The sequence below is a fragment of the Meleagris gallopavo genome, chromosome 3, assembly GCF_905368555.1.
Source record: "Meleagris gallopavo chromosome 3, MGAL_WU_HG_1.1, whole genome shotgun sequence".
NCBI classification, from domain to species: domain Eukaryota; kingdom Metazoa; phylum Chordata; class Aves; order Galliformes; family Phasianidae; genus Meleagris; species Meleagris gallopavo.
In genome coordinates, this window is record NC_139406.1 from 52,476,223 (window position 1) to 52,492,544 (window position 16,322).

General features: G+C 37.1%; 1 protein-coding gene across 1 annotated transcript in view; it reads left to right on the top strand.

Annotated features, from left to right (window-relative positions):
• The window catches only part of ASXL3 (ASXL transcriptional regulator 3), a 71,989-nt gene that overhangs the window by 2,653 nt on the left and 53,014 nt on the right, over positions 1-16,322 (top strand). Inside the window, 1 exon segment of the mRNA XM_085221018.1 lies at positions 9,949-10,070. Within this exon segment, the coding sequence (XP_085077144.1) occupies positions 9,949-10,070 (122 nt within the window).

Sequence of the window (16,322 nt, forward strand, 5' to 3'; positions counted from 1 at the left end):
CCGACATTTGATCTTGGATGACTTGCTTGGCTTCTATGTTGTAGCTGTGCAGGGCTGATACTGTTAAGTATTGCTCTTTAGTAGCAATGAAAAATCACAACATGCTCTATGATAGGAATAAAAGAATTACCTAAGCCAGATTGCTTTGAATCTGCTGGTGAAGTTATGAAGCTTGACTGAAAAACAACAGTCATGAATTATTAAATAGCTCTATTTTTTTACAGTTATAAATTAGACTGTGCATGTGCACTGTTTCTATGCGTACGCATTCTACACTGAATGTATAAAGTGTACATAAATATTTGTGTTTCTTCAATAATTCCCATGTAATACTCAGACAGTAAGTTGATGGATACTTCTTTAAGTGACAGGAAGAATCCAGCAAGGAAAAACAGTGTAAATACAGCTAGATAGCAAAAGTAGGTATTACTTCTTATGAACAAACAAAAATAGTGGCAAAAACATGGCAACTACATAGGAATAATAGAATGTAAATAATGGTACCAGAATAGCAGAAGAAGAAAATAGTTCGGTTTTGACTGTGTGGAAGCTGCATACTGTATTTACAGTTTGCAGTAATAAAAATCATTCTAGCACTTATGGTGATGTGAAAAAGCAGCTGCTAAAATTAAACATCTTTAACTATTTAGGATCCAGCAGTCATTTGCACCTAAATTGCTTTTACAGCTGAGAACTTTTCCTCGTACTTTCTCTTTAGCAAATCTTGAAAAAACTGAGTCTACATTATATTTAGAAAGGCCAGGGCTGTGTGAGGTCAATACGGAATTGAAGACAGCATATCTTACATCAACCAAGTGATACAGAGATTAGTCTTGTCAAACATGCTTGGTAATAGGTTTTCTTGAGACTGAAAATTTGTTAGTAAAGTAATATATATATACACATAGATATATATTTAGAATTCTGTTAGGTGTACACACAAGAAGACTGTGCAACCATTCAGCAAGACCTGGACAGCCTGTAGAATTGGGCAGGGAGGAACCTGTTGAGGATCAACAAGAGCAAGAGTAGAGTCTTGCACCTGGGAAGAAATAACCGCATGCATCAGTTCAGGTTAGGGGATGATCTGCTCAAGGGGACCTCTGCAGAGAAGGGCCTGGGTGTTCTTGTGGGCAGTAGGTTGGCCATGAGCCAGCAATGCGCTCTTGTGGCCAAGAAGGCCAATGGGATTCTGGGGTGCATTAAGAAAGCATGGCCAGCAGGTCAAGGGAGGTGATCCTCCTCCTCTTCTCTGTCCTGGTGAGGCCATAGTTAGACTACTGTGTCCAGTTCTGGGTTTCCCAGTTCGAAAAAGGAAGGGTCTCCTAGAAGGAGTCCAGCAAAAGACCACAAATATGATAAAGGGCCAGAAGCATCTTCTGTATGAGGAAGGGCTGAGTAACCCAGGTCTGTTCAGCCTGGGGAAAAGAAGATTGAGCGGGGAATCTGATTCATGTTTATAAATACCTTAAGGGAAGTGGGAGGCAAATGGATGAAGTAGTACGTAGTGATAGGATAAAGCCTAAAACTTGAACATAGGAAGTTCCATACAAATGTGAAGAACTTTTTAGCATAAGGATGATGGAGCACTGGAACAGATTGCCCAGAGAGGTCATGGAATCTCCTCTGGAGATATTCAGGGCCTGTGTGGATGCCCACCTGTGTGACCTACATACAGTAGGGTACCTGCTTTAGCAGAGGGGTTTGACTTGATGATCTGTTGAGCTCCATTCCAACCCCTGCAATTCTGTGATTCTGTATGTTTACAGTGTATGCTTGGCTTAAAAACAGCAGCATGACAAAGAAAAACAGCCAGTTCTAAGTGGATTGAAAATTACAAGTTATTAGTTCTGCAGAGGAGTAGGAATCACCATCCAAAACGGTGTTCTTCTGAGAATGTAATTTGACCTCCTTATATTCAAGACATTTATTGATACTTTTTGAAAAGTGTAAAATCTTTCCTGGCTAAATTTATTGATACTGTACAATGTTGAGACCTCTTGATTGCCTTGTAAATGGTTATAGTTGGACAACATAAGTTTTATTGGAATTTAAAGTAAATCATAAAGGTCATATTTGTGCAGTGGAGATATATAACCAATAAGTCAGCAAATGTGAAAATCATTTAAAGATCACAGTAGGAAATGAATTGAACACAAATGAGATGCTTTTGCTAATTAGTCTAATGCAGTTCTTGGTCTATAAATCCGATAATATTGATTAAGGGATATAGTAGGTATATGTTTGTTCTGAGTGCAGTGCTAGTTAAATGATTATTAGTGTATTGCATTCAGTTGGTCTGTAGGAAAGAATTAAGAAAAGTAGGAAAGAATTTAGAAAAGAAGTATAAGAACTCCTGAGTGAACAAATACCTCTGTTGCTTTGGGAAATTGAAGAGAGCCGGTCTAGTTAGTTTATAAAAAATGAAGAGATGACTTGATCAGTTTGTAAATATTTAAGAAACATTATTTCTGTAGAAAATATTTAATCTGGAAGAACAAACCTGATGATTTGTGCATCTGTGTAATCTGTGCATTAGTTTAACTGTGCACACTAGAAGAGATTTTTTTTCCTTCCAGGAAAGTATTCTGCGACATAAAAAATAAATAAATGAAAAACATCCAGTACGAAAAACTCTTTATGAAAAACTCTGACTTGTATTTTAGAAAAGGTCAATGGATACAACAACTCCTTTCAGCCTCAATACATGTGATACATATAATAGTGGACATTGTTTGCGCATCGTATTCTTGGTTGTCTGACTGCGTTTTTTAATTTGTTTGTGTTCAGTGTGATAAAGTCCAAAAGTCCCAGTTCTCACAGAGTGATGAGATGTCAAAAGATGTTGTCAGTGAGGGTCTAAACAGTGCCTCTTTAAAGTTATTTGGTTGGAAACTGAGTATGAGACCTTCACAGATGAACTTTGGCCACTGCTTCGGTCCTTTTGTGAGCGTTTAGATGAGTCTTCAGCTTTCTGACTAAAAAGCACCAGCTGACTTTCAAACAGAGAAGAATCACAGTATTCCCCTGTAGGCACAGTATAAATGCAAGCTACTGAACAATTTTATTAGCATAATGCTATAGAAATTTCTCACAGTTATAAATACGTGACTTGGCAAAAGCTCCGGGCCCACATCAGCACTGCTGAACTGATAATAAAAGAAGCCACACCTCAGGGCTTTGCTGATGCTGTGGAGAAATCTCTCCTCTTTCCCCACCATCTTCCAAGGCATGTGTTAAAGAAATACTATGTTACAGTTGATTTTGTGTGGAATGGGAATTCTACAGAATGTCTCTAATACTCTTCCATATTTTTAGAAATTCTGTTTCACTCAAACATAGGGACAGCATGTAAAGACACAGTAAAAGAATTAAAATCACAATCTCCATTGCCTGGAAAAATGATGACTAAATTTTTTTGCTCATCAAGAGGATGTTCTTTTCTTAAAAAAGGATTGCTCCCTGGGGTTTCTGAAGCCAGACGTAATCCATCAGGTGTGGAGAGCAGCTGTTTAAAAATTGTCTTCACCCATGGCAGTGGGATGTGCCATAACATCGCTGTAGTGGAGGCAGCCCTTCCTGCATGGCCTTCCTTCACCAGGCCCAGCCCAAAGTGGCACCTGGTATTTGCCCAGAGCTGAGCAATGTCATTTCCTCTGTGAGGAATGCTCTGTGGTTTTTCTAAAACGAGAACTTCTTCAATTGCAAAAATAGAATGGCAGAATTAATTCTTAGCCAGTTTTTTGTTTTCGTTTTTTTTCTTAGAGGTAGTAGTAGATGGATGATAGAGGATCAGATTCTTGCAGAATCCTGAAATTTTATCTTTGTAACTGCTATGCTCTTGGACAGCTTGTGCTTTTTGGACTAGGAAGTTGCTAGGATTACTCCTGTTGTGAGAAATGAATGTTCACCAACATTTGAAAGCTGAATCCAAGTTTCGTATTCAGTTATTTTTCTGAGAATGAAATTTCTGGCACAGTCCAGGGAAACCTGTCATCCTCAACTTGTTCTCTCTTGTAAGTGGTGCTGCTGATTCTGCTAAGTATGTCTATTGTGCATGGCAATGTCTGCTGCGAGGTAGGGTCTTCTCAAAGCAGGAGAGTGGCAAAGAGGGTAGCAGCCTGAACATACTGAGTTTGGTATGACACTTGAAAGAAAGAAACAGAAAGTGACACTTTTTTGCTGTTTGGGTTTTTTTTTCTTTTTAATCTCCCCAAAATTAATTATAGAAGTTTTGTACTCAGGATTAAGTTTAACTTCTGTTCGTTTCAATGCCAGTGCATAAGTGATAAAAATGAGAAGATCCTGTACAGCTTGAGGGAGGTCTTCTCATCTGCTCTCTTTGCTGTACAGTAAAGTTAATGAGGCCTTAGACGTTGGTGACTTAGTGATGATAGACTGTATTTTTAGTGGAAAATGTTGACTTCTTTTGGAATAAGATTTTGTAGTTTTCAAAGATTTATGAAGTATCTAGGCACGAAATTCTCTTCAGATGATGATGTGATTCAGTGCAAAGTACTATCCTAACAGGATATTTAATGTCCCCTTCCAAAATATATGATTGAATGTTATTTATCATTTCGTGCTGGAAGTATTGCTTTTCAGAAAGAATATTATAGTCACAGTCATAGCCTTGATGTATGCTTCTGTTTTGCTTGCATTGGTGAAGCTGTGCAATTAACTAACTCCCAAACGGGTTTTCTTTTTTAAAAGCTGATGGCAGCAGTCAAGTTCTGAATTGTTCAGATTTTGTAAGTTGGGCTCTAGAGATCAAAGAGTGATGGAGGTGAATTACTTGATACATCTATGTTGGCAAAGCATGACCATATATGTCAATACAAGTATAGATCTGTGTCACCCAAGGAAAATAATGAATTTTATGGATATTTTAGAGGCAGATTTTGTGTACTTGTTTTCCTAAGGGACTGTTAAGTTTCATATCTCCAGAGTGTGTGCATACATTTTATGCTTGAGGTAAGACTGTAGTCTTCAGCATATGGTAGCAGTATTAATTTGAGTTTTGTAACGTGGCCATTAGTAAACAATCCTTCTCATCTGCTGTGGTTTCTATTAAAAAGAAGGAAGTGAAATGCTGTTGATTTTACTGGTTTGATTTTAAATAAGTATCATCTGTCTGAAATCAGAGTTAATTGTACTATTTATTTGGGGAAAATAAGCCCCTTAAAGCACTCCAGAACCTTTTCTATTCTTTCAGTTACATAAATCTGTTTATAATTATTCCTAATAAATTTCAGTGACAGTGCGACCAAATAATTAAGTTGTATTCCTACAAAAGACTTTCTTTGAAGAAACATAATCTTCTATTATGTTTTAAGCAGGTATCATATTTTTAGTGGGTTTTTTTGTTTTGTTTTGGGGGCGGGGGGAATGGAGAAATATAGCAGGTAATATAAAATTACTGAATCACTTCATAAAATTTGAAATTGAAAGGTAACATTGTGGATTTTTATAAATCACAACTTTTCACAGTAATTACCAAAACTGGTCTTGGAAAAATGGAAGAGAGGAGGTTATATTTAATCTGGAAGTTGTCTAAAACATTTTAACATGCTCTTTTTGTTAAGGAATTCTAATTTTATCATTCATGTTAACACTCTGTGAGCACTCACTAAGGAGGTCTTATCTTCAGAAACCCAGCTGCTCTTCCAGCTCATAACCTAACATTTTATGGCTTAATAGTTGCTTTTTGCTTTATTCCTTCACTCATTCCTGGTCCTTAAAGAAGCTGATTTAAAGAATAGGGCCTAATTATTCTCTACTAGATAGAAATGCCTCCTGTGGGCTTAAAACAGCTCATTCTCTTTTTCTACAGTAGCAATAATGGTGAAGTCTTTTTATTTGCTACCCAAATATTTTTCCTTCATCTGTTGCATTCTTTCAGGATTCTTTTTTTGTTCCTTAGCATCTAATTTATTTTTAGTGTTCTTTACTGATACAGCTTTTCAGCATGGATCTGATAATATTAATGAAACTTCAGAGCTTATGGACAGAGTAGCTCCAGCTTTGCAAAGTTGTATTTATGAGAGCTGCTCCAAAAGTAATGCCTTCTGTTTTATTATGTTGGTCCACAATATCAGAGGCAGACATTGGTGCTATTGCAGTAGGGGTTGAATCTTCCCACCAGTATTCTATTACATGTTGTTGCCATACAGATGGCAGCAGAGGGGGAGTCTGACACAATGGTATCTGACATGGAAATGTGTATGAAGCAAAGGTGTGTCATTGAATTCCTCCATGTGGAAAATGAAGGCATCCATTGACATTCGTCGACGTTTGCTGAATGTTTATGGAGATCAAACAGTAGATGTGAGCACAGTGAGGCAGTAGATACGGATTTTTGTGAGTGCTGCATGCAGGCTGTTGTTCATCAAAATGACAAAAATGAGTAGCTAATAGTGTTGAGTATGTTGAAAAACAGTGTTTTATAGCTAGAATTTGGTCTAACAAAGAATGTTATTGTGCTTTTTGTATCTGTAGTAGTTTCCATGGAAGTAAATAGGATGCATTACTTTCAGAGCAACCTACATATGTATAGAGACCACATACATACATATCAAGAACTCTTCTTGAATTTGTTTTTATTTTCCTTTGTTCTTTGCAGAAATACCTGCTCCAGTCATTTTATTTTTTGTTTGTTTGTTTTTTCCCACTAGGAACATCAGTGTTCACTTCAAACACCGACGTATTTTTCTCTTATATTTTTCCCTTTTTTTCCACTTCTAACTCACGCAGAGAAAGGCAGTTGGATTTTACCCATTTAGGTGAACAAATAAACACAATTTTCTGTGGTCACAGCCTTCACAATATACTGAGATTTTGCTACAGTTTGATTTAAATCATTATGTAGCACGACTTATATAAGAATAAATTTACTAGCTGTCTCGTATTTAATTTCCTAATGAAAGATTAATTCATAGTGTCTTTTAAACAATAAGTATATTGTTTTGCCTCTAAATAAAGCTTGTATAATAATCTGGGTATTATTTTGTGCTAATTGGGAAAATAGACAGCATAAGCCATTAAACAATTATATAAATTAGCATCATGTATTTAAATTTGCAGTGTTTATATTCTTCTATTTCTAGAAAATAGTCTGTGATATCTCTTATTTACTGTAGATGGTTAGGCTATTACCCATTATTTGTATCAAGCTGTTTTTAAATGGAAATGGAAATTGAAGTAAAACATGGAAAACAATATTTTAAATAGATTTTTACTATTTTAAGCTACTTAATATCTGAAGGAAATTGTTTTTAATATAGAAAATATATTTTAGAAAGGCAACTAATTTGTTGTTAATAAATGAAGTTGCCTTTCTCTAATCACCATGTCATTTTAAATGTATTAAGCTGTGACTTTCAACCTCATGTGCCTATTTCTTTAATTATAGACCATAGGAAGAAGAACTACTTTCTTCCCTACGTGTTTGTTAGTTAGTTTGTTTCAAAAATCTAAAGTAATTTGGACTTGCAGTAAACTGAACGGCCATCCAGTGGTACTCCTTCTGTACATGCAGAAGAGATTATGGCTGTGTAAGCTGGTTTATTATTTCAGCAGGTTTTAGTTCCAGTTGCTTCACCAAGCAGAACGAGGCTTGCTTCTTGATTTAACTTAATTGTCAAAGTTTTAAAGAAGCAGAAGCAAAAGGAAACAATACAGTGATAGTGTTTTATGCAAAATAGAAGTAATGATAGAAATCAGAAGTACTGCCTCTGATAGACCTTGCCACAGTTTCATTTTTCATTTAACTTAAAGAGTTTATGAATGAAAACACAAAATCAGAGTAGGACTACGTTTACATTTATTCCCTCACTGTATCATGAGTTTGACGCTAGCAGTGTCACTGGTGTTGAGCACCATCAGATAGTGTTGCCAAACCTTTCCAAAATTGACTTTGTTACCAAAATAAACAGGGACATACTTGGATAATGTTTAAAATCAATGTCATGAAAATCAGAATTTCCTACTTACTCAAAAAAGTAAATGGAAGTTTCAGTCATACTGGAGGACGAAAGTACATTCTTCATGATAGGTCATGTGGTATCATCTCTTAGGATAGAGTGTTATATACATGATAGTTTCAATTCTTCAGGCATTTTTCAATTTGTTCTTCTTAACTTTGAGATGTTCTTGCTCTTTTTCCATTTTTAATTCAGTCCTTTGAGTCTCTTAGTCTTTGCCAGAAAACAGTAAAAATATCTGTGAAAGAAACAAATCAAAGCAAAAGCTGAGTAATTTGAAGTGTCAGATTTTTGTTTTGATGTAGGTGTTCTGTATCTCAGGAGCTTCACTATTGCAGTGATTTAGATTATATAAAATTGCTATTGTTTTTTTTCTGCTGACAATATACAGCTCCTTCAAGTTGTCGTTTTTGATTGTAAGCTTTGCTCATCATATGGAAAAGACTGATCCTAACATAAGCTCGGAAGCTGTTTTGCGTTGCAGCTTCTTTGTATATTCTTGACAAATGCTTCAACTACATGGAAAAAAAGTCGAAAATATTGGTTAGAAATCTTGTGACAGAATTGAATTTCTCTTATCTGCTAATGAAAATTTGTAATCTAATATGAAAATTATCTTGATATAGTCCCAATATTATAAAGCAGAATATATTCTCTTTTTGTGAGGTAAATATTAATTAGTTTTTCTTTCAGCATGGAAATGTTTAATATCCCGTGCATCTTATGCTGCCAATTAATTATTGATTGCTGAATTGTCTCAATTCTATCTTTTTTCTTACAAACACAAAGAAAAAGCCTTTAAAATATTTATTCTGTGAAATAGTGCTAGAGGCAAGGGATCTGATGTGCTCCTTCTGTTCTCTGCACACGCTATTGAAGGATGGAAGGAGAAAATCATACATGAAGAGAAAGTTTGGGCTGTAACTCCTCCTCACACATCTATGCAGCTTGTTTGCATGTCCTCAGAGTCCTATGGTAGATGCACCACGTAAGGCAGACCTGGGCATCACAAAGGAAGCATGTCAACATGCACAGTGGTGTTGGGCAGCCAGACTCAAACTGAGTCCGAGGAGGAGGGAAGAAGAAAAGTGCTCAGCTTCTGGATTCATGCTCATTCAGTTTTAGCTGGGCTGTCTTAAGCACTACTAAGAGTAATGGTAATGCCAGGCATTAAGAGTGGAAAGGTTTTTACAGCCCTTTTAGTCAAACTTGCTGACTGTTGTGGTTAACAAAATGCTTGAGGCATTCATATCTGTTTAGTAAAGCTGGATTTTTAGAAATAATTTGTCATTTTTCCTTTTAACCGGGAGACTTTTCTGTGTCTCAGACAACATGTAATCAAGAGGCTGTTTAAAGCGAGTGCTATTTATTTATTAAAAAATGTATTATTAAAAAGACTGACGAATAGCAGTGAGTATTGCCTGAGAGACCAGTATTCCTCTTTTCAGGATATTCCAATTTACCTGTGAAAAAAGCAGTCGTGTGTTCTTTCTTCTGCCAAGAATGGAACAAAGTGAAATAGTCTAGCTCCTAAGAAGCCACTGCTATTTCTAGAGCACAGGGTCATCAATGTCTTCTGTACATAAAGTACACGTTTAGAAACACAGAAATGCATTATAAATGACTTGATGAAGAAGATAATTTTGCCTGGCTTTTGTATGAGGACCCTTGTTCGACTCCTTCAGTTACCTTCAGGACCCAACAGGCAAAACCTGCAGTCTCCAGAGCTGCAAAGGGCCTGGGGAGGCACAACTAATTGTGAAGCAACACTTTCATTTACAGTGTGACGAGATTCTCAGCTCGTTTGGACCTCAAGATTACTTTAATTTCATAGCACAAGTGTTTTGTTTTCCAGGTGCTTGCATTTTTTTTTTTTTTCTCCTTTCTTGGGACTCTTCAAGAAAAATAGAGAGAAGATAACCTCCATAACGGTATTCTTTTTTTTTTTTTTTTTTTTTTTATAAAGTTTGCCCAAAGCAGACATCTGAAGAATTGTCTTCCAATCGTGATTCGAGCCTTACAAATGCACCAGTGCAAAGCAAGCTAGTATCTTCCTTCCAGCAGCACACAAAGAAAGCACTTAAGCAGGTAAGCTCCTGCTGACTGCAGGTCAGTTGGCTGTCCTCCATATGGGTATCTGATATGAATGTGAGAATGCGACGTCAGCTGAATTTCAGGGCATTTCTGAGAGGATTTGTAGGATTTTGTTTAATGGTGCATTGCAAGGGTTTTTTATGTTTGTTTGTTTACCAATCCTGCCATTTACTGTGTTTTTGATGTTTTCTTAAGTGCTCTGCAAGGAAGCAGAATTGTTTGTATTAATCACAACCCAGGTTTTTCTATGTAAGCACTTAAACTGAAAATTTTATGTGAGGCTTAAAATAAAACAAAGATTTTGGAGGAAGTTCTACAGATAGTATATTCAGATTCTTACTTGCTCTTCAGTTTTCCTTTATGGCCTGCTTAGTAATTATTTTTCATACTAAATCTGACACTACAATGTGTAAGAGTGGGATTGATTTTAGTTTTTGGATAGCCTCTGATTCTAATGATTTAGGCTGCAAATAATGTAGTAAAACTTCACAAAAGTAACTACATATTAAAAATCAGTTATTAATAGAGAGTATAACTGTGAAATTTATTTTCCAACAGTGCCAAATGAGTTCAGCTTACAACAAGAGCAAATGAAAAACTTAAAAAAAAGATAATTAAAAAAATGTATTGGTATCTCCTCAATTTTGAGTTTGTACAAATCTGTTTTAGTCACGTAAATATTGTAAAAAATGAAATACAACTTCTTAAAAACATTAGTTTGATGAGATGTTGTTGCTTTTATTTTTCTTGTAACTCCTCCCTTAGTTCTGTTTAACTGAGGTACAATATTTCACAGGGTAGTTTATTACAGAGTTGTTGATTTAGGCTTAAGTTAAGGAAAGCCTGTCCGTGCTGCCTTCTTGAAATGTTTAAGTATTTATACTTAGGTTTTCATGGAGTCTGAGTTTAAATCCACTAAAATTAATAGATTGGTGTTATTCACAGCAGGTTTTCTTGTACTTACACATTCTGAGGACTGGGGAGGATTTTTAGATCGGGGTCTCACAACTGTTTGGTCAGGAAAGTTGGACAGTGAGCAAAAAGCAAGTCACTAGCTGCATGATCACTGAGGGAAACACATACAACTTTTTGGAAACTTCTGTATAGATTCTTTGTAATAAATATATGAACTTAGGAGTGGATGGAGCAGGGGAAGGGAAGGACGGAAAAAAAAAAGAGCAATTTGAGATGAATAGCAGTGAGAACAGCTTAAAAAAGAGCAAACTAATCAAAATAGCTTAATGTAAAAAGTCATAACACTGATGGAAATCATTGAAAATATTCCCTAAGGCGATAGGGTTAAAGCACCATCTGAAAGTTAAGTAATCAATAGAAAGAAATCAGTTTTAATTAAGTTGATAGTAATTAGATCTTGTACTTCAGAGTATGAGATTATTAGTTCAGCTATCAGTAAAATGTGTTCTCTGTGTTCATTGTGGAGTGGTAGAGGATTTTACCTTTGTTTTACTTTTTCTCAGAAGTTTCAGGTGCTGGCTACTGCCATATGCATGCTGCAGATTTGATTTAATTTGATATGGTAACAGAGAAAAATGAATTTCAGCAGTGATTTAATGTATAAAATTACTGTGGGAATTTTATTCTTTTACTTTCCAATCTTTCTGTTGCTTTTGTGGATACGTAACACAAAATTAGTACAAACGACAGCCTGGAGTACACTTAAATGCATAAAAAATTCAGGCAGTTGGATTCAGTAGTCTTCTAACTGATTCCAACTTACAGTTCTGTGCTAAAGTAACAAAAGATGAGCCAACAGCCTGCTTTCAGTCATAATTATGCTATATATAATCATATATATATATATTTATGTCAGAAAGAGGTCTTCCCAGCTATTGTGTTTTTTCTATTATTAATAGTCATCATGGAATGAAAATCTACAAAATAATTTTTCAATCCATTTCCTACTCAATTTATTCAAAAACAGTGAGTTCTGATTAGCTTGATTTTTGTGTGTATTTCTTTTGTTGTCCATTAAGATTAAAGAGAGGGAGGTTGATAATGTGAAGTACGCCTGAAGATCTGGGCTCGAATCAGCAGGTTTTTTCCACTGTTTATCTGCTTGTTAGTCACTGTGGTCACGTCATTCTCTTTAAGGTGTTATGCTGGATTTACAAATGATTTCATTTTTAATGAATTTTAGAGATATTCCTGGGTGTAGGTTGCAAAGAGCAATCTTATATTTCCTTGGGTCCGCCTGCATTTTTAGGATGTTCTCGTGAATCAAATTGGTCATGACAATGAATTTCTTGAGCTATGCCAGCAGCTTGGAGGAAGGGGCATTTTCTGAGCCCTGGCTCTTGGTCTTGACTTCTCTCAGGTAGCAGTGGATCTGGGGGTGCATCACAGGGGGTAGGGAGCTTCACAGTTCCTGTGGACTCTCAGAAGGTCTGTGTCACACTTCAGACCTTATTTCATCACATTTAAAAGCCTGGGCTGCCATTTTATTCTGGAAACTTTCTAGCTTCACAACCTTCCATAGTGTCATTTTGCTGGAAGAAGTATTTCAATTGTTTCACCACCGATTGTATTTCATGCTGCTTATTTCATTTTTGAGGAATTTTCACTTTTGCTCCTGAATAGTGGTTGCAAAGTCCAACAAAATAGTTCCTGTTCATGTTAGTTTAGACAAGAGAGTCTGGTGTAGAGCTGTCTTTTATGCTCATCTTTCTGATGGCAGATTTTAAAGATATTGTTTCCCTTTTGCTGTTGGAAGTGGTTGGGTATGTGTGCCCAGCTGTTGCATATCTAGTAACATTGGAAAAGGTGTTCCTGGCATGCTGTCACATACTGATTTCCCATCAGTTCCATACTGATGTACCTCATTTTCACACTTGAGGATTTTGGCATGCAGACCTATGTAAGGACCTCTTACCAGGAAAGTACTGAACTACATCTGCATCTGCTAACAGTGGCACATGATCACACTACTGTGTGAATTATTCTTGCTCTGGACAAGGCTAAACTCAAGTATGGATATCAAGTCATGGCATAGTATCTACCATACTCCTCTCTGGTCCAGTTTCTGTTCCATTGACTTGAGGTGTTACTTTTTCTGGAAGTCTTCACTATGTACAGATTTGTCTGTATCTATCAAGATGTTCTTGGAACATTTATCAGAAGAAGTGATCATACCTGCAAACTGGCTTCACATAGGTAACACGTGAGCATATTGTGAATATCAAGGACATTGAGGTGGTGTTAGTGTCGGTTGGACTGTGATAGCCAAGTACCTTGCCCATCAGTGTACCAGTTGGTTCCTGAGTCAGTACCAAGAAAGAATAAAGAACTTGAAGATGTGATATAACGATGTCTGGGATGATATTAGACCTCTCAGACACGGAAGAAAATCCTGCCTCACTTTTGGCACTTTGGAATCAGCACCAAGAAGGGTACCCATAAATTTTCTGTTGGGAGAAGAGAAGGATACTTCATTCAGACTCAGAATCTGAATACAGACCAGGACATGTCTGAGACTGTGCTGGGCATCCAGATCTCTTTGTAGAGACAGAAACTCCAGAGACAGCAGCCAAGTGGGTTTGGGAGGAGACAAGCTCAGGAAATAAGGGAATCTACTCAAGGTATGTTATTGCTGCTGCTTTGTTTTGTTTTTCTTAACTTTGGGCTTTGTCTGCATGCTTGGTGGCTGGGTTTGTAATATGTGCCACTAATTTATTCATGAAGTGGGTAGATGCAGTTTCTTATGAAGAAGGAAGCACCCATCTGTATGATTTGTTCGTAGAACAGAAGTGGCAGCTCCACACCCCTTTTCATTTCAGTGGATGCTCTCAGGCCCCAAGCAGTAAGAAAGCTGTGGGGAAGTTATCATTTGGCTGATGTGTTGCTTCTGAATTATAGGACATTAGACCTATAAACTCCAAGTAATATTTCAGGGTGACTTTTCTGGCATAACTATAATTGATATGATTAGAAACCAATCTATAACATGAAGCAACAGAAGATTAAATTTTGGAGCAGGATGATGAAGACCATGACTTAGCCCTGATTTGCCCAAATTCACTGAACTATTTTATGAGGATTTTTTGTTTGTTTGGTTGGTTTTTTTAATGACACAGGTGTCCACGTGCCTAGGCGTGCCTAGGTTGGCACTGAAGGTAGAATCCTGTACTCCCTTGACTCTGGTGTGGATTTGCTTTCCTTTCTCCAGCTCAGGCATACCTCTTACCTTGCTTTGAGAGAAGAAAAAGAGCAAACTCACCAGTCTTGCTCCCTCCATGGTCATTCTGTTAGGACTTCTTTCCTTGACTACAGCCAGATACAGGTTCTCCTGAAGCACTTTCCTGTCCTTAGAAATTAATCCATATGACTCTGTCTATGGTGTCTGTCCTTTGACTCAGTTGAGGAACAACTCATTCATATGTTCTGATACAAACCTGATATATTTGTCTGCCCTCCTTTCCCATCTCTACCCTTGAAGAAATAAACATGACAGAGGAGATTATTCTGAATATGACCAGAACATGTAGAGTTTGAGCACCGGGTGACTTCCTAAAAGTCTTTGAAATTCCACTGTGAACTGAGAGATACTTCTTGTACTGAATTCCTTGGTAATAGAGAATTTGTTGCACTGTCTTAGAGCCTACATTAACCATTTTCCTATGTTTCATTTCAGATACTGCAGATTTACCAAGGCCGCAGTTGGAGAATTCTGGCTCCCTAGCTGAAGCATTTGATCAGATGTCTGGCAACATAAGTGATGATTCTTGACAAATTTTCCTGTCAACAAATGAAAAACAAGAAAAATGTGTTGCTTTTTGACTACTAGAGAGACATGGGAAGGGACAGTGGAATTTACAAAATGCATTCAGGAGAATGGAATTTCGAAGATGCTAAACTAAACTGATTTTCTGATTGTCAAGACAAGTCTAGGGAAGAGGACAGAGAAACTATGGCAGGGAGACTGCATAATGGGGAAAAGAAGCTGGAAGAGCAAGAGTTCCAGCAGGAGCTCTTCAGGGAGTACATGCATTGCCCGAAGGCAGGCTGCACGGTATGTCCCTCTAAAGGTCCCTATGCATGGGCAGCATGTACCAGCTGCTCAACACAGTGCTTTGGTAAGACGCAAGACAGTGTTTATGGGACTTTTTTTCAGGGTCATCCCCATGGTCCTCAGCCTTTACTTGTGATGGAAAGAAAAGGGCAGGAATCCAAATGATCCCTCTGTTCTTTTTGTGCCACTTTTTAAATATTAACTTCGAGTTGCTGGGGGCATTTGCTTGTTTGTTTTCCCTAATGGGTTGTTTGCATAGCATGCTTTTTGCAGCTGTCCTGCATGTTTGCTGTTTTAATAAATGTGGTTTTCAGAATTTCTTACTCTGAGAAATATCTAAAAAGAATTTTTAAGCGACTTTAGAACACTACCATGTTGAAGCGTTGTTGACCGCTCTACTTCACGGTAAGACTGGATCCTTCACTTAAAATATGCCCTTGAATGTAAACTTTGTTTAAATTTATCACCCATACATACATCCCCTTCCCAAATCTACGTCAGAAACTCTCTAAGCTCTCTCTCATTTCTGCTGTGTGGATGCTGTTGCTCGTCTCAAGTCTTAGACAACCAAATCGGTGGCAGTGGTCTAAATTTAAGCACTGCGCTTATCTGATAATGTTTTTCTTTAGATAGCCTAGGGATCTGTTTAAGATGGATTGATTGTAAGTACTATACTAATGTCAAATACTATCAGTGTAGATGGCAGTTCCATTTTGTTGGTACAGTGTGTAGTAGTCAAGCTTTTCTGTTGGTGTTACGTGATTCTTCCATATACTGGCAGTGGGTCTCTTAAGTGAATACCTTCTTCTGAGCCGTATGTAAATTTTGATTTGAATATTGTATTACATACAAAATAAGTCCCAGGAGAAAATGAATCTGGCCTTGATTTCAAAGTGCATCCTAGAAATAGTAGGCCTTTTGAGAGAAAGGCATGAGTTGCAATGGCTCATAACTCTTCTCAGAAGCCTCCAACAAAATGCTGACAAACACGAATCTAGAAATCCATTTGTAAGATCTGTTGGATAGGTCCCCAGAAGGCTGCTTGCTAGGGTGTAGGGGTGTGTGGCAGAACACAAGCTGGAGCAGGGCATCTGGCGTAAAGACATTACAATCTTACTGCAGTGTAATGTATATTGCTGCACCACTTTCCCTGAGATGTAATGACAAGATGTTTTTATCTGGAGGATGGTAGTCTAGCCTTGTAGTCCCCCCACTACACT